Source organism: Fundulus heteroclitus, chromosome 1 (assembly GCF_011125445.2).
Source record: "Fundulus heteroclitus isolate FHET01 chromosome 1, MU-UCD_Fhet_4.1, whole genome shotgun sequence".
Taxonomy (NCBI): domain Eukaryota; kingdom Metazoa; phylum Chordata; class Actinopteri; order Cyprinodontiformes; family Fundulidae; genus Fundulus; species Fundulus heteroclitus.
In genome coordinates this window covers 15,019,216-15,045,326 of record NC_046361.1, presented here as the reverse complement: position 1 = coordinate 15,045,326, position 26,111 = coordinate 15,019,216, and the positions used below count along the sequence as shown (strand labels likewise).

Here is a 26,111-nt window from a genome sequence, read left to right as displayed (position 1 = left end):
GGCAATATAAATATTTGATTAGCCCTAATGGAAATCGTCACTGTGCACTAATTGCACCACACATTATCTGAGTCGCCGTATCAGCAGCGGACATCCCCTTTGATCCTCCCTCAGTCTGATGCTCTCTGCTTCCTCTTACTCATCCCAGCCTCTCTTTCTTGTGTTTATGCAGTTTATTTTGGGCCTTCCAGTCTCTCCCTGTCACTGCAGCCTGATTCTTTATCTTTTACTCAGTGCCCTCTGACATCACTGTCTGCCTTTGCTCTCTTTCTACGTGCGCAGTGGGGTTTCCTTCTAGTGGTCTTCAGATTAACATAGTACAATGTTTCACATAGTGTATTCAATGCTTTTCAAAAGTATTCTCTCCCCTCTACCTTGTTTGGGTTTTGACAAGTTGCAAACACAAACTTTATTGATTTTCTGTTTCAGATTTTTTTGATACATTTTTTTACAAGCAAAACTAAGCCTCCTTTACCCTGATAACCCTACATCAAACTCTCTTTAGTAGTCACCTAATTGGAAACTACGGCCAATATATGTGCAATTTAATCTTAGTATAAATCCAGCTGTTTTGTGATGGCCTCACCTGTTCTTTTTTTCAGTTTTTTTTTTTTTCTTTACTTTTGCGAAAAATCTGCATCATGGAGATCAAAGACCAAAGTAGACAAGTCAGGGATAAATTTGGGAAGCGGTTTAAAGCAGGGATAGAGTATCAAATATTAGGCACTGCAAACATCTACCAAGACATGGCAGCCCAGCTAAACTGAGCTGGGCAAATGCATTGATCAGAAAAACAAACAAAAGACCTACAGTAACTCTGGAAGAGGTGCAGAGATCCCCAGCTCAGTGAGGGAGAGTGGAGTTTTAGCAGGTTGATTTGACAGGTAATCTGAAGGACAGCTGAAGGACAGCTGAATTATATCCCATAAAAAGTTTGTAGGCAACACAGCAAACATGGAAAAAATCTAACTTTTTGGCTAACATAAAATACACAAAATGTCACTGAACACATGCTCCCAACAATGATCCATGGTAGCAACGTGTTATAGAGATGCTCTTTTTTCAGCATGGAGTGGGAAGCTGGTCACACAGGAGGATGGATAGAGCTAAATGCAGGGAAACCCTGGAAGAAAAGCTGCTAGAAGCTACAAAAGACGTGAGACGTGAGAGGGGCTTCACCTTTCAACAGGGCAGCAATCCTCAACATTAAGCCCAAACTGTAATGAAATGGATTAGAGGTGCCAGAATGACCCTGTTAAAGTTCAGGATTGAACTGAGAAGCCTTGAATGTTTACAGACTCCTTACAATCGAACTGAATATGGGCTGTTTTCCGAAGAACAAATTGCTTTCTGAGTCTACAGTACAACATCCCAATAAAACACAGGATTTTATGTTGCAATGTGACAAAATCTGGCAAAATGTATGTTAAGGGGTATTAATGATTTTTGCAAGGCGCTGTGTACATTACTTAACCAAGCTGACATTTACTGTTTTTATGAAAGCAGCAAACAGTACCTCCTCTTGTTACCTTGATACATCTTGATGACCAGCTGCATTTTTTGCTCCATGTTCCACTTGAAGCATTGCTGTGAATGCAGATCATTTCCTTTCCTTGTTTTCTATGATCAAAGCTTGTCCTTCAAGGCACAGTTTTAGATGTGCACACTTTCCCCCCCCCCCTTTTAGAAATCCTCCCTCACCCTCCATCCTGTTTGTATTTACTTGTTATTTACGGTGTGTCTCCTGCAAAAGATCTGTCACATTGTTTGGCGTTGCTCTCCCCTCTTTTCTTTCTCTCTTTCTCTCACCCTCCCTCGGACGTTTCCATTTAGCCAAAGACAAAACAAGTTAATGAGATCGGAAGTGCGGGCCTATCAATAGGGAATCAGTATTCAAAACGAGACCTTGTCTGGACACAAACAGCAGGAAGCCAAACAAGAACCCCAGTGCTGCTGAATGGGAAGACGGGGGAGAGGGAACGAGAGACAGAAAGAAACTGAAAGAGTGGGTGAGAGATTGTTGTTGGCCGGGTGAATGGGGGCCACCATACGCACTGTTGTGGTGCTGCATAAGTTTTGCTGCCGTGTTTCCTTTTTTTTGTGAAAAGAAAGAAGCAGATTTAGATTTTTGTCGAAGTAGATCGCTATCTTTAAAAAAAAAACAAGCAACAAGATGCAGTGTGATGCAGTCATATTTTTATACTGTGAAACATTCTTATTGTCTTGGTTGGATTAATTGTAACGCATCTTTATTCTCTTTAGTCCACTCTCTTATTATGCTGCTACCTTCCCTATTCTAAATAAAAATAGTGATTTGCCCTCAGCATGTACTGCACTCAGTGGTTTAAATAAAACTCAAGGTTCCACTAAATGGGTCATTTCTGCTTAACAATTAAGGTTGGCAGTGAACTGCTCGTTAAGTTTTTTTTTTTTTTTTTCTCAGTCAGGTATAGGGCTGTGGAGAAGTGTAAATAAAGGTTTTAGAGTAAACCAACATCCCAAGGTTTGAACATCTCCTGGGCAGTGTTTAATTTTGTCGTGTGAAAATGGAAAAAAAGGTATGGAGGCACTCCAAGCCTCCTAAGATGGGCTTTCTCGCCTGAACTGAAAGGCTAGACAGGAAGAGAAGCCAATAGACCCATGGTGAGTCTGGAAGAGCCGAAGACATCCACAGCTCAAGAGGAAGAATCTGTTTACAGGATCACTCTTAATTGTGTGCTTCCACAAATCTGGACTATGTGGACAGAAAGCAAGAAGAAAGCAGGTTGCATAGCAAACATCTATGCAACCTGCTTAGATGTTTGCTAAGCAGGTTGCATAGCAAACATCTGGTAGAAGGTTCTCTGGTCAAATGAGAACGAATCTAAACTTTTTGGCTTACCTGCTAAATACAATGAAAACTTACTGAGCTTGAGAACAATAGGCAAAAGTTTTTGTCTCTAGGTGTGCAAACTGGTTAAAACATAAGCCAAAACAAACAAACGAACAAACAAAAAAAAATGTATTGGGGTAATTTCAGAAGAAATGACAAAGTACAGCTCTACAAAGTATTGACCAATGGGGGCTGAATAAAAATATGTGCCACATTTTTTGGATTTCTATTTCTTATAAAAATGAACATAGAGAATCATGTGCCTTCCTTCTTTAACTTCATAATTATGCATTTTATGTTTTTCTATTACGTAATATATTAATAAAGTGCGCCTGATTTGGCTGTTGTAAGATTACATTACATGGTATAAAAACATGAACAGCACTGTATGCCATATGCTGTGAAAGCAAGAAAACCACAAGATGTAAGATCAATATTCTCTTTGTTAGATGTTTGCTGTTGCTGGTGTATGCAATAATTTATATTAGTATTACATATTTAGACACTACCCATAAAAAACTGTGAGCGAACACTAAGAGATCGAGGCGGTGGAGGTAGAGGGAGAGAAGAGGAAAGGAGGAGGAGGAGGGGGGAGACGGGCTGAGGTGGGGAAGCAGAGCTCCCATTATCTCATGCGGAGGGCCACCTGAGCTAAAGACAGCCATTTGTTCCAAAATCGACCTGTCGACCCCCACCTAATTACCCGCCAATTATTTCCAAATGGACCACGCTCACCCCACACCCCGCTCACTTAAAAAAGAAGAGGAAGAAAATTGCCTGTCTCTTTCTGTCTTTCTCTCTATTTCTGCCCCGTTCTGCCGTTCCTTTTTCACCTTTCTTTTTCTCTCATTTAAGCATTTAGTGCCCATTGTTGCCTTGCAGTCAGTCCCCACTTCCTTTGTATTCCCACTTGTGTTAAGTGGTTTTTGGTTACGGGACAAGTTCACACTAGGTGTTTAAATTTTCAGGAAGATCAATCCGTAGCAACTTTATGGCATTATGTCACCATATTGTCTGTCTGTGCCTCGCTCTCTCCCGCTCTCCGTCTCTTTGGCACCGGTGAGTCTCAGCAGGCCCCCGATGTGTATCGATGGGTCCGGCATTCAGGAGCCACCCGCCGGAGAAGAAGGCTGTGCCCCCGTTCCCAGAATTCTTTGTGGTCGGCCTCCATTGTTCGCGGCCACTTGTATACAGTATTGTCAGAGCGATTGTGGGCCTCTGTGCTCGCTCGCCCTGAGGATGGCCAGCGAGCAAGCAGCAGCGCGGAGGAGGGAGACGGAGGCAGAGAGGATGAAGCGGAGGAAGGGGAGCATTGTGTCTCATGCTTACCATTCTCCTGCCTTCCCATCTGTTTCCCTCTCTTCCTTCCTGTTTCGGCGGGACAATGAGCAGATTAGTAATAGCTCCGCAGCAGCTCCTAATAGGGGAAGTCATGGTTGGAGAAATGCGACGGATTGGTTTGAGATATCATCTGCCTGAGTGGTGCAATAGTTTTGAACTCTGACACCTAGCTGCTGGCAGGCTGACTTTGATCACTTGGTTGCGGAGTGAATGCGAGTCTCAATGTCTGCGCGAACCTGGAACCTAAAGGGATTGTTGTAATGGTGCGTTTTCTGCCATCGCGCTCCTCTTGTAAACATAGAAATCTGTTTTTAGTCGCTTGTTCTAAACTCTACCAGCTGCCAGTGAATTTATAGCACCTGCTGTTGACTGTTAGCCACTGCATGGGTGCAGCAAGGTTATTTTAACGTTTATCACATCTTTAGTGGTTCATGAACCAGATGTTTTTCTACATTTATTTAGTTTTTATTAAAAGTTGCAGGGTTGACCAAATTCCAATTATTGTCAAATCAATCAATTGTTTATTTCATTATAATTTTAATCAGATTTATTTAAGTTTATGAGTATTCCAAATAAAAAAAAAAACTTTTATTTTCTCAACTCAATTTTTAAATTCAAACCTGCTAATTTTTAAAAAAAATCATAATTTTCCTACTTGTGTTCTTCTTTTATAAAATATATTGCTTTGATTGCCTGATTAATGTCCCCCACAGGGATAATTTAGCCTCAACTGATCTAATCTCGCCACACATGCTCTGCAAAGTTCAGAGGTGCATGGCTTAATGCGTCTGTGTGTGTTCTGCTCGTTGTGGGCTGAGATGGCACTGCGTATTGGCTTCCTGGCTGGGTTTGAAACTAAGTGGATTAGCATATCTCCCATGTCAGCTCCTTTCACTGTGAGCCTGATGACATGGGACTGTGTGACGGCCTCGACCCACCTGACGTCCCGAGCTCAGGCCTTCTAGCAGGTGGTCCCCACCCTGGGAGGGAGAGAGATGAAGGTGCTTTTAATTTTGAGCCGAGGCTAATGGACGGCACATTTTTAAGCCTTCTTTTGTGTGTGAGAGTAAGTGCACAGAATGAAAGCTCTGGTGGAACACTTCTCGAGGTCTAATCACTTTCTTTGTCTTATAATATTTGCAATCCTATACCTATGATTAAAATAAGTAAACATTAAGCAAGTTATATATCATCCAAGATGTATCGCATTGATTTTAATGCTTTCTCTACAATGTTTGTGAACAGCACAAGCTAAAAAAGAAGAAAAGTAAACTTCTCCGGATTTAAGGAAAAAGCTAAGTGGTAATGGCAGCATCATGCTTTGGGGAGTCTTTTCTTTAAGATGGACAGTAAATCTGATACGATGGGAAGACAGAGCTGAGTACAGGTCAGTGCTTTTAGAAAATATTTTCCTGGGGACATTATTACACCCTGTCTGCGTTGCATTAGGAAGTAACTATTTAATTCAGTGTAACATTTGAGGGTTTAAAACATTTAAGATTAGAGGCAAAGATAAAAACAGATTTTTAGAAATCTAAGCACCACTGCTGCTGCTGCAAATTGTTGAGTTTCGGGGTGTAAGCGCTGTGAAATGATAACAGGTTTATGGCTAGAATAGTGGGTTTTATTCCCGACTGGGGTTGTCTCCCCTCCTAACTCATCTCAGCTAGAGCATAGAAATCTGTGTCACCTTTAGTTGTGGTAGTTACACCTTTGGGTAGAGTTTTAGTAACTCCACAGTGAAAATGCTCACAAAAAAATCCAACGGTAGAATTTAATTATTTCTATAATTCTGACCAATTTGATGTTATACTTAATTTTTTTTAACCAATCCCGTCATAACAAAAATTTGGGATTGCAATTTTTTCAGCAAGACAACCCCCCCCCCCCCAATAAATAAATAAAGGAACATTGAAAAAAAGAAACTGTTGGGTCTGATGCACTTTGGATCAATTCCACCATTTGCCCATCCATAACCTCATTTGGTACCTATACATTGTCATTTCCTGCAACCCTGCATCTATTTAATTCAGTTCAGTTTAGCTGAAGTTTAAAATAGGTTATTAATCCCAAAGGAACATTAAATGTTTTAACAACTCAAACTATGCAAGTTTGTTTAAAGAGTATTTATAATAATTTTTTAAACAATTCTTTTCTCACAAATGTATTATTTATCAATTATTTCTCCTGGTAGTTATATTCTGTGAAGAATGGAGTCAAAAAATATCCTAAATCTCACTCATAATGTAATTGTGGGTTATATATGACTTTATATTACACCTTGTTTTCACTGATGGTCCGAGTCCTTCAATGTCAGAGTTAACTATTTTGAAATATAAATGATTAGTAACCATTGATAGCTTTTCAATAGAGGGCGCTATGGCGCCTCTCCCATCAAAGCTGCAGGAGTGAAAAGCATAGACAATAAACATAGATTATGAAATAAGAAGTAATTTAACATCTGCTCTGTCATAAAAAGGTGTCTAACCTTTGATTTTTCAGTATTGGCATTCCATTTTGGGTTTTATATGTTTTGTTTCGTTTTTTGTGTACACATAATTTTAATATTTTCATCGGCGGGGGGGGGGGGGGGGGGGGGGGGTCAGACAGATGAGTGTGCATGTATGTTTTGAAAATGTTGGTTTTCATGTGACTCCATGCTGGTTACTAATTAGTTGCTTAAAGATTCTTACTGGGATGCAGCTGTTTGCACCTATAGCCAATCAGCGCATTTTGTGTCATGTTCATCCAATCACATTAAGCCTCATGTGTCAATAAATATCACACCCCTGGCAGCTTAGACGTACATGTGTGAATGTCACTCTCACATGATGCAAAAGCGTTGGACAATAGCAATGAAAAGACAGGAGACAATGTGAAAGAAAATCTGGTCTTTTTTTTTTTTTTTACAAAATAATACTTTCACATGCTTTTGCTAGAGGAAAAAAGGTGAAGGAATTTGGATCAGACTTAAAGTAAACATATCATGCAAAATCTACTTTTATTTAGCCCCTAAATGTATTTTGTTTTCTCTCTAGGAGTGCAGAAAAGTTGGGTTTAGTCTCTTTAGGTACTGCATAGATACCTTTACATTCTGTTTGGGACAAGTTTTCTCTATTCTCTGTCATTTTGAAAAATGACATCACAGTTTTTGCTGCCAAACTGCAAAAAGAGGGTCATGAACTGAGATTTAGTAGTCCAACCCCAAGAATTTCAAAGCTACTTGTGTATAAGGCAAAATGTTCAGGTGTTGAGTGTATTTACCCACACGATTCATTATTCCCCAGCATACTACAAAAATGGCCAAAAAGGTGGAATGGGACGCTCTGCAACATGGAAGAGGGCGTAGTAAGAAATGTCTTCTTTAAATTTAAAGGGACCACTCCAAAACCACTTGCTCTCAGATGAACCTCAGAATAGGGGTAAAAGAGATACCTGTGGAGCTACAATAACAAGGAATTCATACCAAGACATTGCTCTTCCACTTTATACAGACCATAATTGTATGATTTAAATGTAAAAAAAGAAGGATTTAAAAACACGAGATGTCTCATTCAAAAATCCATCAACAGGCAAGTGAAAATGTACAGATTTATGTTCAAGTAGAGTTTATTGTTATGATGTTATTCCCGATCTCAATGTAAAGATATCATATTTTATTATTATATGTTTTTTTATCAAATCAGAAGATATCTCATTTTTGTATGTGAAGAAGTTAGGCCGTAAAGAGCCAACACTGCAAAAGTACAAAATCTAGTCCCCATATTATTTTTCTCAAACCAGCCTATCTTTAATCTACTATCATATTGTCATCTTCCTTTCACACATTTGTTTCCCTCACATCTGGATTCACTGTTTTTTTTTTTCATTTACTGTAGTTATTTCCTATACCAACTGATTTCCAGTCGTCTATGACCCACCAAGTCAGCTCACTCTTTCTCTCCCCCTCCTCCCCCCACCGCCATCATCCTCTGCCACCGTCTCGTGCTGGCCTACCCAGGCAAAGCTAACACTTTTGTCAGGGTGATTAATAGCATGCCCAATTGTCATTAATTTGCTGGCTAATGACTAGAGGGTAGCAGGCGAGAGGAGTGGAGAGGAGCAGAAGCAAGGCATGGAGTGTAATAGACTGATGTGGCGATGAATGCTGCTTCCAGTTACACCTCTACACAGAAATGCCCTGATGCACACAGTTCAGCAGCAGAGATGCGGCTATTGTACGGGGGCAAATCCCGCTGGAACAATTGCAGTTTTTTTTTTTCAATCATTTGAATAAACATCAGGACAAGCCAAAACCAGTATAAAAAGATGCTGAACTCCATCCATTATCTATACTCACTTATCTGAGTTGGGTCATGGGTTTTCTGGTGCCTATCTCCAGCAGTCATTGGGCAGGAGGCAGGGTACACCCTAGACAGGTCACCAGTCTAACAAAGGGCGACACAAGACAAACAAATATGCACACACTCACACCTAAGAGCGATTCAGAGAGACCATAACAGTCATGTTTTTGGACTGTGGGAGGAAGCCAGAGTACACAGCGAGAACCCAGACATGCACAGGGAGAACATGCAAACTCCATGCAGGGTTTGAACCCAAGACCTTCTTGCTGCAAGGCAACAGTGCTACCAACTGAACAATCCACATCTGGAATTGGTAAAAAAAAAGAAAAGAAAAAAAGAAAAAAGAATGAAATGAATGTGTTGGCTTTGATTAGAAAACCTATCACTGTGCAAAATCTTAAACTTTCTGTGACATTTAGACTTAAAAACAAACAAATAACTAAATCGGACCTCAGATCAGATGAGACAGCCCACTGAATTTAAACATATTACTAAGCGGAGGAAAATAAACTAGCCAACATGTACCTTTTTGGCCAACATGTCATGCACCATCCCAAGCGAGAAACACAGTGGTGGCAGCAGCAGCGGCCGTGTGGATGTTTGGGAGGGGGTCAGAGTTGATAGAAAGGCGAAGGTAGCTAAATAAAGGGCAATGTTTTGACCCCAGTGAAACACAGCGGTGGCAGCATCATGCTGAGGAGACGGTTTCTTTAACCCATCATTAGATGTGAGGAGCAAATGGATAAAGACAGGGTCATCCTTCCAATCTCTCTAAGCTTGCAGTGAAACATGGTGGTGGATGCATTGTGTTGTCTGGATACTGAGAAGCTGATGTAGGAAGAGGGAAGGAGCTAATTATAATGCCCTCTACTTCAAAGTTATGTACTGCTTTTTCTCGGTGTATCACACAAAATCGCAATAAAACATGCTGAAGCTGAGGGCTGAAAAGAAAAAAAAAAGTTGAAGGTGCATGAATATTTGTGCAAGACAAGGTGGCTCTTTAGGAGGAAAGATAACATGTGGAAATTGAACAGTACACAATCTTAGGTCCCCCTCATGAAAATTGTTGTTATTTTTGTTTGTTATGACCTGAAGAATTTATGTTTCTTCCCTTTAATCTCCTCTTGTGTTATTTTTTCGTTTCTCATTTTCTCTCTCTGTCTTCTTTCCTATTGAAATTCTTCCATTTTTAATCAGCTCCTTTCAACCCTGACTCCCTCCCCTCTCCTTCCTCCCTTACCCATGGGTGATGTTTGCAACTCAATTTGGCAAATGTAACTCGGTATTGATTATTATTAATATTTATCATGTTTGTGAACATGTTTTCCTCCAGTGCTATTAATCTGCCCTGTTAATAAATGTCTGCTGCAGCCCGGTGCCAGAAGCCTTGTGGGACTACAGGGCCACGGCACGCACACACACACACACACACACACACACACACACACACACACACACACACACACACCTGCTCTCCGCTGCAGGAGGCTGCCTTCTGCTTGCCTGGAGGCTTGAACTTAGCATACACGCTGACAAACACATAAGCACTATATCGGAGGATGGGATGGCTCCAGGCTGCGCGACGCAAATGACACATCAATAAATTTGATATGTTGGACTGACACCTAACACAAACAAAAACTGGTGCAATCACTCTGTACTCAGCTGCAGCAGCTAGATTTTGTATTTGTATTTGTTTATTTTTTGTTTTTGTTTTTTTTTTTTTGTAGAAATTATCTGTAGATTTTTTTTTATTTGAAGTTTATTTTGCTGAGACTTTGTTGAATTACTGTCATTCTCCTATTAATTCAGTGATTGAAACAATCAAATTTAGATCCAGATTGTGACTGAGTCATTTTAATAGGGATAAATATGCTTTAAGCTAAGCCATTCTGTGAGTTTAGGGTTTTGCTCTTGGAAAATGGACTTCTGGACCAGGCTGTTTTCTTTTGCTGCCTCTGCCAGGTTTTCTTCCAGGATAGCTCGCTATTTAGCTCTATTCAGCCTCCCATCAATTCTGACCCACTTTTCTGTTCCTTCTGGGGGGAAAAAAAAGCTTCCCACAGCATGATGCTTCCCAAACAGTGTGTCTCAGTGGAAATTGTGCACTCAGATTAACATGCAGTGCTGGTTTTCTGTCACATATTAAATTTTCTATGTAGCGTAGGATAAGGCAGGTGTAAATGTTTGGCAATGCAACCAGATATGTTTAGGGACAGATACAACAGCCATGGTCTGGATGGTCTATTGATCAGAAGGGTGTGTGTGTGTGTGTGTGTGTGTGTTGGGGTGTGTGTGTGTTTGAATTTCAGCTGCTGAATGATTGTTTGTTGTACTTTGATCAAATTGAATAACGAAAAGCATACTTTCAATACACAATTTATCACTCAAGTAAGCAGAAGGTGACTCATGACAGTATGCAACACAACGTAAGCACGACTACAATTAGAGCATGTCATGGCTATTGTGGAATTATTATGTAAAGCAGCTGTGCTTATGCAACTGCGGTTTCTTTCTTTCTTGCCTTCTTGCATTCTTCTTTTCCTGCTCTCAGTCTTTTTTTTTTTTTTTTCACTCGGTCGAAGTCGTGTTGCAGTTTGAAGTGTTGCTTGGAAATCCTTTGCGGTGCCTTTACAAGGGGAAACAGTGTGGTGTTTCTCGCTCGGAAAAGCTTTCTGGTGTTGCAGCTGACCGTGCTCCCCTCTTCTCGCTCGCTACTTCCAACAGCACGCCCCCACACTCTCCGTGCCCTCCACTGGCAGCTCCTTCAAACTCCTTACATCTGTGCATCATTTTGGCTATATGGTACCCCAGTGCTACTGTGGAAAAATGAACTATTGTACAGCTCCGTGCTTTTGATTTGCCCTCATTTGATTTTTACAGCTGTATCCCCTCTGGTTTACATCATGTGGGGGTTTGGGCTGTTGGACCCAGAATCATCAAAGGCCCGCTCACTAAAGCAGGAACAGGTATCCAGTGGTCCAGTAAAACAGCAAAGTGGGTCCATATTGATAAATATAGTGGCACCAACAGCAGATTAGGGCTTGGCTTTGCAGGCTTTGCACACATGCTTGCACATAGCTCCCCACATCAAAATGTTCATTCAGTTATTGCTCAACCAGTTGCCCATTTTTCATATCTGTCAGGATCCACACACTCTTTTTTTCTCCCCATATTTGGAGCCTGTGCTGAATTTTGCATAGTTTTTCCTTTTTTTCCCTGGGTACTGTGTTTTCATCAGTGGCTGGCTTTCGTTTTGGATTGGACCAGATCCGTTTACCGCCAGACCAAGATGCAGTGTCTCTCCATGTATGTTGGAGTTAAGTAAAGCATTTGTTTTTGCGAGTGTGTGCTTCATGACAGCCAACACTGGCAGATACGTCGAATTTCCAGTTTTCTTTGAAAGTAATTACAGTGACAACCATACCTGCTCAGATGCGCCTGCTTCCAAAATCCCTAGTTGATTAATGTTAAGTCATCATGTCTGTACTTCGTCATATTAATTACAGTGCCTTGCAAAAGTACTGCATTCACTTTTTTTCATTGCAGCCACAAATTTAATTCTGTTTTATTGCAGTTTCATGTGATAAACTAAAACAAAGTAGAGCAGAACTCGGATGTAGAAAGATAATGGCGAGCATTTGCACGAGGCCCCTCTGACTCAATCCCTGAACTATCATTCGCTTCATGTATTTTCTTTTTTAGCAAAAATGCTAAAGAGTGGGAGTAAAGTTTGTATTTGTGGCACTAATGGTCTTTACTTGTCAGCAGGCTGACAGGGAATGGGGTTGAGAGAGAGAAGAAACACATAGGGTAAAGTTCCTTGAACCTCGGATGGCCACGTGGAGGACTGATGCCCCCGTATGGGCTGTGCGCTCTACCCCACCCACCACCACGCCCCAGCAAAAATGCTAAAATTCAGTCAGACTTGTACTCTGAACATCCATTTTCAAGTTTGTGATTTATCTCAAAACCATGCTTTAGTCAATGGGTCTCAAACCCCAGACTCAAAAGGCTTTCCTTCATCACACCTTTCAGCTTTTCTTCCAAGATTTGTTCTGTTTTTTTTCTGCTCCATCCATCTTCCCATCAACCGTAACCAGCTTCCTATTCCCCGCTAAAGAAAATCAGGGATGTTTTATATCACGGCAGAGAACCTTCTTCCTCATGTTTGCTGTGTACCCTGCATGTCTTTTTGCCAGATTTATGGAGAGTTCGCCTATGTCAACCAGCTCTCTCACCTGAGCTGTAGAGCTCTACAGGCCTTCCAGGAATATCGTAAACTTCTTTGCTAAAAAGTTGAAAAAGAACCCGTCTTTGTGTCGTTTTCCTGAACACATGCATTGATGCTTACTCAGCAAGACTTTATTTAATGCATCATTTATAGATCTCTGCCTCAGATTTCTTGCATGCAGTCTATGTTGTTTCTGTACACACAGAGAACGGCAACAATATGGCTCAGTCTGTGTGCCACAAGGCACATGTGTTTGTGTGCGTCCAGGCAGACGGCAGAAAATGACTCCAGATTTTATCTTTCAGCGTTTAAGTCTAGAACGCTCTGATTAAACGCAACCACAGAATAATTTCCCTGTTGTAAGGCCTTCGATTAAACCACTGATTTCCAGTGCTGTGTCAAGTTATTTTGCCATGGCAACGCTGATTACATTGTTAGCTGCATCCCATTTTTTTTTTATTTTTTGTAAATGCAGGTCATTAAAAAAATAGAAGGGATTGCTATAGTTGTCTGCAGACAACTATAGCAATTTGGACAACTAGTCCAAATTTTGGACGCAGGTTCTCATTCAATGAGAAATGTGCCCCAACTTTGTACTGTCTATTCTTGAAAACCTACATTGTTGTCTCTAAATGTGGCATTATGTCCCAGCCTGTTTCCCTGAGACATACAGTAATTATAAGATATGATCTTTACCATTAACACCATCTGATCCAGTGCACATGTGTTTAGAGTACAGTAACAGCTCCTTCAGTTGCAAACAGATGTGTGTTTGTGTAATGGCCGTCGTCTGCATCCGTACGTGCCCCGAGATCTTGGTTATTGCTAGTGATGCTACAAAGCAAAGAGCGCCGCTTATGGCACGCATTCACAATTTATCAAATAAATGGGATGCCTTCATGTGGCTTGGGCCTGCCTCTTAGGCAGAGCGGAGTAGTTTTCCACTGGAATAACAGCCGCTCGAACAAGCAGACCATTGTAGCCGCAGCCAGCACGGGGACCCCCAAGGTGCGAATTAATGATTGACCCCTGATGTAATCAGGATAAATAGCTCCCCGTAAAAAAAAAAGAAGGATATGGGCCCGAGGAACAGCAAGAGAAAGAACAACACGAGGATCCAGGGAGAGGAAGGCACTATCTGGCCTGGATGTTTAAAAAAAAACACAGGGAGGTGAAGCTAACATCTCTTTCTGGGTCTTTGGAGACTCAGAACTAACATACAGCTTTTTAAAAGCAGTTCTGTCATCACTGGTTACATTCTTTACCTTTTTCTCTCCGTCCTCTTTCTGGACGCTTTCATAAAATCTCTGCTTACTTTTTTCTTAACTTGTCAATCTTCTGTGTGAATGTGGAGAACGGAGACTAAAGAATGATCTAAAAAAATTCCAAGTGCAGTTTTATTATTGCAGTATATCTCATTTAATTAGGCTATGTCTTAGAAAAGATACACTAAGATAAACTAAGGAGACTTTTTTTTTTCATTCTACTTGTTGCAATTTTGATGTAGCAATGTGTGCATTTTATGTGCACAGAAGTTCCGAAAGCCAAATGGTATTTAATAGATTTTCCAAGGCTTTCACTCAGCTTGTCAAAATTGCTCTCAATGGGTCAAGTGCCAGTGAGGGGGGGGGAGAAAGAGAGAGGGTGAGTGAAAAAAAAGCGTTTAACAGCCTGAGAACACTTTTGATTGTGTAAAGGGAGAGCAGCAGATATGGCTGAGTTGTAAAACTTTAATTGATCTGCGTAAAGTGTGGAAGACACTGCTGGCTGGCATGTTCCAGCGCTTAGTTGCGCACCCCGTTTGAACCCCTCCGAAGTGGTGATCATTACCAAAAAAAGGGTTTCTTTTCCATTCAAAATTGCTCGATGACGCAAAATCAGTCATAAACAGTTGGCCTTTACAGCTCTGGATTTATATGATAAGATTCACAGTTTTTATGTGAACATACTGCATGTTTGCCAGGTGCTGAACAGCCCATGGCGGATGCTTCCAAGGTTGAATGTTTTACATCCATCCATCCATCCATTTTCCAAACCGCTTTATCCCTCATGGGGTCGCGGGGGTTGCTGGTGCCTATCTCCAGCGTTCACTGGGCGAGAGGCGGGGTGAATGTTTTACATATGAAACTAAAATGTAATTTTACAACTTTAACAGTTAACATGAAACAGGAAACCCTCCTATATATGTCAAAGAACTAGCTGGACAATGTGGTGAGATAGTGAATGTCTAGTGATCGGTAAACTGACCATAGCACAACGTGTCTAGGGAAGACAAAAGAAACATGTTCATATGTCCAAACAAAGTTTGGGATGAAGGAAAATCTCTACTTTTGTGGTGGTTACAAGAATATGTACTAGTAAATTCTGTTGAATAATACTTCTCTTGAATTTCATGCCATGTTTCTGCTAAATTCAACTGACATCATACGTCAGATTCAAGTCTAATTACGTATTCTCCAATTTAATCGTACTGTAAGACAGTTAACCAGCAGAACCAAGAACAGAGTTGACAGCAATTAGCTGCAACTGAACAAGGGTTGGCACAGAAAGAAACAAAACATTGATGCACTAAGCCAAAATAGAATAGAAATAACAAAAAATAAATAAATTACCAATAAGTACAAATACTTAATGCGACAACAAAGAATTCCTAAGTGTAGAGAACTTTCAGTGAAAATAAACCAAAGAGATATCAGTAATGGTTTTGTAAATTAATCCTTCCAGGAAGGAGACACAGCTAACACAGAATAACTTAGCCAGGAGTACTTTCTATGGGAACAAAATGCTAAAAGAACACACAAAGTTAAAGGCAGTGACAGCTTTGTCAATGGCTTGATCGGTTAAAGACCCACATAGAAGCATTTGGCCTGGATTACTTTATTTGGGGAGGAATATATAGAAGCACATTGTGTTAATGACAGAAATAACTTCCCTTTCAGACACTTAAATATACTTAGACATACTTAAACATAGAAGCACTGGTTTAAGAGAACTTTTAATGGAAAAGAAAAAATAATATGCATAGTAAATAGTCGCTGGCTTTGTTCAGGTAAGAGACATAGCCAAAGACAAAATCACTGCATCTGGCACACTTTTAGGGGAAACAATTTAAAGCTGGTACACAGTGTTGATGGCAGTTTTAGCGGCATAAATTGTTCCGCCCCCAGGAAATAGCAACAACTAAACACAGAAGAACTTAGCCAGAGGCACTTTCCTTGGGATGAAAACCAAAGAGAGTAGTCAGCGTTAATGGCAGCAAAAAGCTCTGTCAATAGATTTGTCGAGAAAAAATAAACACAGAATCACTAGGTCAAGAGTACTTTCTATGGATGGCTTTATTGAATGTTTGCTTTTGTTCGGTGCATTGAATGTATGTTAAGCACTTTCAGATACACACATATCCTTTCTTCAAGTCAAGACCTTTAACACACTATTACATTAGTATGGTTTAAGTACAGAACCCCCAGACTAAGTTCCCGATTTCACATTTAAAGGGGGTCCTTGGAAGCTGGTGATGTGCCTAATGTCACATATAACTCACCTAAATGCATTAACTTTCCACACTTAAAAACTTTCATTCCCCCCGTAATTTCTCTGACAACATGCTGAGCGAATGGGGCTAAGACTTGATGCCAAAAGTTAAGTGCATCCATGTCCGCATAATACTCATCATCATTTCCACTTGGTTACAGGAGCAATCATGTTCTCAGTTCTTCGCCGTGACAATAATAATAGGTTAGGAGACTAACTGAGTCAGTAATTGATATATTCATTATGTGTGAGATGAGTCTTGGCAGGACACCTTGACTGTGATGAAATTCAGATCTCTTCCCATGAAGCAATAGCCTGCAAAGGGCTTCATTATGACAGCAGAAACTGTGAATTTTTAATAAACCACCATTAAAGTTTCCTGCTTTACTTTAATAAGTTATGAATCTTGCTTAGCTTGGATTGTGACCAACAGTCTTTGACTTTTATTTATCAGATTTGTTTTGTTCCATGAATTGACTGAATTACCATTACCTTTGTGACGTTATCAACAAACTACCTACGTTTTTTTTTTCTCTCTCCTCTTTTCTCCTAGATGACAGTGAGCCAGTTGACAGCATGTTTCACACAGAAGCTGAGCTCCGGGGTTTAGCAGCTGGCAGCGCCGACAGTCCAGAAGAAGACGCAGAGGACGGCATCATCAACATGTCCCCTCTGCCCTCACCCACTCCTTCCCATCAAAACAACCACCACTCCCACCTGCTGCACCCCCACATCTACACGTCACACCACCTCCATAACAACAACAGCAGCAGCAACGACCAGGACTTCACCACACCGAAGGAGGGCTCGCCCTATGAGGCGCCCGTCTACATTCCCGATGACATTCCCATTCCCGGCGAGCTGGAGCTGCGGGAGTCCTCTGTGCCAGGCGCTGGCCTGGGTGTATGGGCTAAGACTCGCATCTGTGCTGGTGAGAGGTTTGGCCTGCATAGCGCAAAGCACCATGGGTCCACAGGCAAAGACAGCTCTTTCGGATGGGAGGTAGGAGTCACAACGGATCCAGTGTTTATTGTTTATTTCGGTTTATTCCTACGTGCCACTTCTGTTTCCACACATGGATGCTGTGGAACAAACAGAAAGACTCTACATGAAGGCGCTCTGAAAAGATTAGTTGAATACACGAGCAGCTCTCTATTCACATTTTCAGCCATCACTTTTGGTTCCGGACAGCATACATCTCATCATCAGTGCAGAAGCTCGATGATCATTCCATTTGCATTCCCTTTATGATCTGACCTCATCTTTGATCCCCGCGCGCAGACACTCCCACACATCTACGCACACATAATGCACTTACCCGCAGCGGCAGCGACGCAATGTTAGATGGAAAAATCTGGCTGATTAGTGGAGGTATCAGCTTTTATGGGCGTTGGTCTGAAGCGAGCGCGCTCATTTGGTCACGCCATCTGATATGGAAATGGAAGAAGCGTGGTCCAGTGTGGTGGCGGCATATTGAACTATTAATTTTCATTTCAACATGACATTAGAGGATATTGAAGTTGCTTCAGTAAGCTCATTGGGGGCGGGACGCAACTCCTGGTCTCTGTCTCTCTTTCCCATGAGCCTAATCAGAGATGAAATCTACTGGCCTGCTTTTCATTTTTGCCAACTCCATCAATGTTCACTTTTAGGAGGCCATCGTCTTACATAGTCTCATATTACCTTTGTGAGTAACAAAGAACCCAGACTTGGATGAGCTGCTTACGCTTCCTGATAGCAGTTGATGCGCCAGAATCAGACAACAGCAGCTACAGTTTGCAATTTTAGAGCATTTTAAGGAGATGTACACATTGTTGGAATGTTTTTTCCGATATGCTTTAAAAATGTACATTAAATTTCATGCCACCGCACAACATGTCATTCAGCACCCTTGACATTTATTGGTATGCCTGGTGAAAATTCCTAAATGCTTTAAAAATAAATGTCTCATTTATTGCTATAACCTTACCTCACACGTACTAATTGTGGAAAACAATGCTAAATGAGAACCCATATTTATCTCCCCACTATGTGCAGTAAGCAGAATCGAAAGGGACATAAAGAAATACTTTCTTAAGATTACTGTTAGGGAACTTCAGCAAAGTCTTCATTGCAACAATGAGATGCTGCCTACAAGTTTTCTAAACATTACTTGAACTTTAACTGGAACTATGTGTATCGGTCAGGTGAGAATAAGATTCATCAGTTTACCAATAAACACTCAAGGCGAGGTTTGCCTAAAATGTTGGCTACAGATGACGTGTTATTACTCTGGCCAGAAGTTCAATGGCAAATCCTCCATCTTCAAGTTGGCAATCCAACAACAAACCTGTGGTGGATGATGAATCGGAAAGGTGAAATTACTAATGTTTTTTTTTTTTTTGAGAGGTTTGAAGTCCTCTCGAAATCCAAAATAATTGGTGTTGATCCTACTGAATTAACTTTAAAATATACAGTATAATTCTTACCCTTAAAATATTTCCCCCACTGGATAAATGCACTGAAATTAAAGGGTGGCTTTCCTTTATATCACAGCTTTTGAACAACTTTACCAACCGTGCCAATGCATGTGGAGGGTGCTGTTAATGTGTTAAAGTGAAATTCTGAGACAGACTGGTGTGCTCTTTGCTCTAAGTAAAATGGCAAAGGAAAAGTCCGGTCAAAAACAGAATTCAAACTGCTGAAAGTACTTTAAATACAAAATTATTACATACTTTTCAATAAATGATAAGCTTTTTTAATTAAGAGTAATTTTCATTTTGAATGTGCTTTAGTGGAGGCATCCATGTTGGTCAAAAACAGTACTGCCCAGTTTGTGACAATGCCCTATCTGTCCCCTTGTAAATAAATACCTGTTTTCATGCCAAAATATTTTTTTTACATCTTAAACACAGATCATTGTTGTTGATCCTATTGAATTAGCTTATAAAGCGCGGTGCCTCACTGCACAGAGATGTCACAGGATGTGATGTCAGGCGGCCATTATTGCGCAAATATGGGCAATAATGGCCGCCCCCAGACCGAGACGACCGTATGACCGAGATCGAGACGACAATTTATGCTTTTATTTTTTTACTGATTAATGCTAAATTCATTAAATCACCATGAACGTATTAGTTTTAGGTATAGCTAATGATCCACTGATTTTTCCTTGTTAGCCGGACTTCTCCTTTAACATTATTTCTTCAGCATATTTGTGCAATTTAACAGAAAGGTTTGTGCTGCTTGACTTAATTTTTCTTCACAGGTCATAATAATATTACAGTTTAAACACAATTTTAACAAATCTCAGGTTGATGGGGTTAAGGAAAACCAAAGAGGGTGAGTTTCATGGTTTCAGTTCCAATCAACTTTTTTTCCCCTTCTGAAACTCTTTTCTTCCCACCAGTTGCAGCATTGTGCAGCCAATTAAAGTACACAGGCACGCGCTAAGTGGCAGCATGCCAGGTGCAACAATTTCTTTTTTTAAGTTCACATCGTAGCTAACCATTTGGGGTTTACAGGGCTTAATTCCAAAAGATATACCCTCCCCATAGCTCTCATGCACTCTCTCAGTTTTCTTCCCTGTTTCCATCTCTCTTCAGACATCCGAGTAATGCATATTCATCAGCCATACTTTAACTCTTTGGCTTGCAGGACAAGGCCACCTTCAGCTTCGAAGATCCAACGACACAAGTATGTGGGTAAAAACTACTCACCTACTTCAACAGAGGGAGATATTTACTCAAATTTGACCCTTATACGGTTAGTTCTACAAGAACTCAAGAATAGGTGTCAAATGATAGGGAGTCACAATCTAACACCTTGTTAAGGTTTATAAAATCAATTCCATGTAGTACATGCTTTAAAACTCAGGAGCTTTACGGAGCAGAAATAGAACCCACAACCTTTCACTAGAACTACTTTTACTCACTCACCAATCACTTCCAGGGTGGTGCAGCCGCTTCTATTCTTGCTTCTTGACAGGGACCCCTATTTTGATCCAACTCGAGTTGGGACGATAGGCAATCTCAGTGTGCTGCTCCAACACCGAGTAAACTGTTGGAATCAAATATTGATTAGATCTGAAGATTTATCTGATTCAGCACATGCGTATGTTAGCATGACGGTGAAATACTTCTATGTTTATTTGGCCAAATATTTTTGGATTATTATTGTGTTAATGAACACAGTCATGTCCCCTATTCAGTTATTTATTTATTTATTTTGCGGCAACCACAAAAAAAAATTATTATTAAATGCTCTGGCTTTCAATTTACACGAGGACAGTTGGCTCTGAACATTTATGTGTGCTTCCAGTTATTTGTGCGCAGACTGTACTTGAAGAAAAGGTTGTTCTCTTGTTTCTATAGAACTGGTATAGAATTTAAGTTGAGATAAGCACAACCCCTTCTGCTTGGCAGAGAGCTGAGAGAAGATCACATAACACAGGGCAGAGAGGGAGCTGCTGCAGCTTCTCTCTGTGCGCGTAAAGATGCAAACAGCAAAGATTCTGAGAGTAGCACACAAATACTGTGCATGAACTCTGGGGCAGTTTTATAAGCTGTACAGAAGAATAAAGGTGAGGATTGTTATAACTTGATCACACAAAAAATTACTCACTGGGAATAGGTCAGAAATAATCACATTTAAACTAGAATTAAATTCCTTATGGGACTGTTGACTCAGTGGCATCCAGTGGTAAAATATTGTGGGGAGGCGGGGAGCTATAGAAGCCAGGGTTTAAAACACAAAAACGGTTACTACTTGCACATATATTTTGCTCTCCTTCATGCCAGCAAATTTTCACTGACATTCTGATTGAAATCTGTTATTTCATAAACAACCCCTTTTTTACATGAAGAGAGCATGTTTTTTCTCCAACAACAGCTTCGTCAAATTATTATTTTATATACAAATAACATGATTTTCAAAATTGTCTCATGTCTTTTCATTTTTGTTGTCTGACTTCCCTTTGCGTCATTTGCATCACCATTTGTCCCTGGATATCTAAGCTTCTACTGACAGGTACCATGAATTATTCAGATTGAAAGAATAATGACACAAGAGGGGCTTATTGGTCAGGAGAATATTTAAGTAACCAATTACAGACCAGAATCAAATCACATGTAAGCCAAAAGTTTATAAACATACATACACACTGACTTGGCAAGCAACCCTCACCACTGAAACATTTCTATGACCCCTAACAAACCCAAATTAGAATGGGGATGCTGACAAAGTCAGTATCCCCCTGTGAACGGAAATGATAATTAGTTTTTATTTCATACTTTATGGTTACTGTTATTACTAACATTAATATTTAGAAATATTAATGTTAGGAACCAGATCTAATACTCATGATCGGCTTGAGATATCCCTTATCTGAAAGACAGCTGTGTTTTTTTTTTTTGTCCTTTATTGTCACAAGCCAATAACAAAACTTTTGTTATTGGGTTTTGTTACAAAAGCATCTTTCAAAGTTGTTACAAAAGCAGCTTTCAAAGTCTATAGATCAAATTCTGCTACCAATATCTGCACATTTTAAGGGTTCTTGGAACAGCTTGTATATATTCTTTATCAGATTCAATTCACATGTACATTAGGGGTTCATTTTATTTCCTTTCAGCCTGATGCTCTTGGTCTTTTCTTTCAGACCTATCTGTAATATGCAATTGATCTGTGCTTTCTTTTGTAAATAGTCATGGGAAGACTGACTCTGGCTAAGGTCCTTTTTTTTTGTTAATGTCCTGTCTGGTTTGAGGCTGGAAACATTCAGAGGATCTCTTCTCCCAGACTCTTATCACAGACAGTCATAACAGTGGGCCTGTTGATAGTCATCAAGAGACTCCCTCAGGAGCCCCTTAAACCCCATTTCTCTTCCCTTTCACCGTCAGCTCCTCTCCTCGTCTACTGCCTCTAGTCTTAGATAAATAGACAAACGAGACAGCGACTTGTGAATTCTGGTTAAGTAAAGAATGAAGTACAAGGTGAGAGGAAAACAGAAGGTGAAAAGATGATATATAAAACATAACACTGTTGGAAATTGCGTGTTTTTCAGCCTCAGCCAAAATCTACAAATGTGTTATCAGAGATAATAGATTAGGTCATATGTGATTGCTGGGATGTAAATACGGTGAAAACCTACAAAGAACTTTATACTCTACAACTCATTCTTGCTGTGAAGAAACACAGAATTAAATTACATGCTGAAATTAGTTGTTACAGCCATCAGCTTCCATTGGATTATCGAAATATTACTTCCTATTAATTATATTGCCTGAAACCATTTTCCACCCAAATGGTATTATTTTAACTAGCTTTGCTCTCTAACTGCTTCATTTGGGGTTAAAGGGATCATCTTGAATGAACAGATATTAATTACATTCACAGAACACTTAATTAAGTAATTATGTTGCATTGGTTGCTACCACAAAGAGCAAATTATCCAATCACATAGAAGGAACTCAATTCATGCATGTATCTCGATGTGGTGAAGATTAGATTATATTCAAATCGAAACATCATTCCTATGTCTGAATCTGAAATTTACGTGACTGAATGTTTCATGGACCAGTTAAGAAACTGCAGCTTTATCGGGACTTTCACACAACCTTCTCTTGGATTTGCAGAGACTAGTCTAAAAAAGGCAAACTATCCTGTCGGCGGCAGACGTGTGCATGGAAATGTCCTGTTTCCATGCACACCTCTGCATGGAAACGGGGCAGATTGGGTTGAGATGATAGAAAGGCAAATATCAGCATGTTATAACCAAGGTATGCACAGTGTGATCTCTGAATGCACAGCCCATTAAAGCTTGAAGACGACGTGCTACAGCAGCTGGAGGGCATACAGAGTGCCGCTCCTGTCAGCTAAGAACAGTGATGACCGCTTGCAGAGGTACGATGCACAATTTTACAACGCTCAAGTCATCTAAAACTGGCTTCTTAAACATGATAATGGGATCACTGTACTCCAGTGACATGCACAGTCACCAGATCTCACACTAATACAGGATCTTTGGGATTTGTTGGAAAGAGGGATTTGCATCATGGGAGGGATTGTTGTTAAATCTGTGACACAGAGAATAAAGGCTTTTTTGAAGGCAACATGGGGCCTAACACAGTACCAGCATGGTGTGCCTAATAAGGTGGCTGGTGACTGTGTATATTCAAAGAGGCAGGCTATAGCTTATATAAACCACCTAAGGTCCATGTTTGCAGTAGCCCATGTTGCTTTTTTAAGCACTCTGGTCTTCAGATGAATCCAGGAAGTTCATCCATAGGTTGGTCGCTTTGAGGCTTTCTGTAAACTAGAGTGGGTGTGCAGAATGGTGAAGAGAAACACTGAATAATACAAAGAGAGCGTGGATGTGACAGAGAAAGAAGGAGGAGGAAGGCAGGTAGTGAGGAAGTCGACTATTGTCTGTCCCGCAGCTTAGGGAACTGGCTGAGGTGTTAACTCAGGCTCATTTCAGCAAGACGGACAGCTCAATCTGTGAGCTGCTTTGCTGCAGGCCATGGCCATTCTCTTCTGTCTCAGACGCCCTCTCTGGGTTTGCACTGAGTCATCCATTTAAAAACCATTATGCCCCCCCTTTAGCACAACATGATAGAACGTCAGGCCCCCAGTCCGCAGTGTGTGTGTACGTCTGTGTCTCTCTGTCTGTTTCGAGCTGTGTGTGTGTAGGACTGCTTACCCCCGCGGATAGGAAGGCCCGAGCAAGCCGAGGGAGGCTCAGCCAACGCAGAGTACAGGAAAGGGATTGAAGCGTTAAGAGTGACCGCTGTTATTATCTGGCTGGTAGATTGACCTGACTTGTCTATTGATGGAGGCTTGTCACCGTACAGTTGCTTTAGGTACTGTTCTCTTCGCCGGCTACCTTAGTCGATTCACTGGTCTGGCCTTCCTTGGAGATTCGCATAGCAACCCATGCTGGAGGAAGAGATTTGCGGATGTCTGGTAGTGGTGTAGTACAACAAATAAGAGCAGGATAGTAGGTGCATATCATTAGCATTAAAGGCTCATTGTATTTACACCTGCTTTGCGTTAGCTGGGCGTATCTTTGCATTTTTGAACCATAGCTTTTGAAACTCCTCCAACATCCATCATTGGCTTAACCACTCTCCGGCTTCATCACCGGGTTTGCTTTTTGACCCAGTGAGTTTTTTTTCAATGAAAGTCACGCATTAGGTTTTGCCAACTGTGGAAAGATAAAGTCACTTCCTTGGCAGTTTTGAACAAATTTTGAACCTTTGACTACCCGTTCTGTAATTGTAGCCTTTTTCCATCTATGTCCACAGTAAAGTACCTTAAGGGTATTGTGTTAGTTTGGAAAGAACAAGGGCATGTCACAGAGCTTTATTTAGAGATGTCCACTGATATAGACCGTTTGGACAAGGTCACCATAGGTCACCCCGAAAACATGTATCATGGAGCCCACATCAGCCCTGCAGTCATGTCTGTGTGCACTCGAACACCTTGGGATGACTTTGTTTCCAGGCAAACCTCTTTTACACTGTCCCCTTCTTCCTTCTCTGTTTACCTTTTGTGGGGTGATTTTCCATATCAGTATCATTCATTCAGCGATGTGTGGAAAGAGGGGAGAAGAATGCTAGCTCTTCTGTTTGCCCAGTTGTTGACTTAATGATAGGCCAAGACGTCTGGCGGGCACTCTTATGTCGCCATGCTCCCACGTGACAGATACCCATCCAGACGTGACATGTTGTATCTCCGTCAGACACTAAATCTCTGCCCTGACAGCTCTTTCTTCAAACACACGCCGTGTTGCCTTTGTTCTCGTCTTAATGACTGAGCTGGGCTCAAGTTTTCATACATTTGAGTGAAGAAGCCCTGGCGCACCCTGACACGTATCTGTCCTGACCCACCTTGTGCGTCCTGAAGTGTTTGTTCAGCTTTTGTGTTCTGACTGAGGAGGGCAGATGGCCAAGTTACTATGCTGCAAGATATTCACACAGGCCATTCAAAGGTTCCGCTTGCATCGTGCGTGATATGTTTGCTTTCACAAAAAGGCGGTATTTTTTTTCTTGTTGTTTGACCTATAAGGTGACTGATACCAAGCTGATAAAGCAACATGTTCGGGATAGTCAGGAGACAGCAATAATGTCACGTACAGAAAAAGTGTTCAGAGTAAAAAAAAAAAAAAAAAAAAAAGGCAGAAATTATTGTCGCATGATTTGATTGATCACATGTATTAGTCATGATCATAATGGAAGATCGGAGTTGTTCTAATGTCACATTCTGATCTCAGCTCATGAATTGAATATGCATCCTATCATTTGTAGTTAACTGGAGCCCATATCATGCGCTTGTATGGTATTGTTGTATAGTATTGATGGGGGTGCAGGTGTTTTACATGTGAATGGGCTCATTATTATGTGTTTTAGTAATCAAATCAAGGCCCTGCTCTGGTGTTCGTTCATCTGAGCTGAGAGTCCTTCATCTAAAAGTCAATCAGATTGGAAAACAACAGCTTTTCATTTTTTTTTTATAGTTCCACCCCTTCAAATTGAGTTTAGCTGAGCAGAGAAAGTATGAAGATATATTAAAAAGCCACCTCAGCACACAATGCAGCAGAAACATACATACAATTTTTGTTTTTGTTGTTTTTTGTCACAATTTAATGCATGAGATCATCAGACAGAGAAACAGTGGGTAAATACAAAATGCAGTTTTCAAATTTCATTTTAATATTTTGAGAAGAAAAATCTTTCCAAAATAACCTGCACCTGTATGAAAAAAAAAATCACCCTCTCCAGAAATCTTGTGGCTCATTGGGTAGAGTGTTCAT

At 40.7% G+C, this 26,111-nt stretch overlaps 1 protein-coding gene across 7 annotated transcripts in view; it reads left to right on the top strand.

Moving 5' to 3' along the window:
• prdm16 (PR domain containing 16) overlaps positions 1–26,111 on the top strand; it is a 231,265-nt gene that overhangs the window by 61,608 nt on the left and 143,546 nt on the right. For all 7 annotated transcript variants that reach the window (XM_021311201.2, XM_021311230.2, XM_021311204.2 and 4 more), the window contains exon 2: positions 16,875–17,323. In XM_021311201.2, coding sequence (XP_021166876.2) covers positions 16,875–17,323 — 449 coding nt within the window. The remainder of the gene's footprint in view (positions 1–16,874; positions 17,324–26,111) is intronic.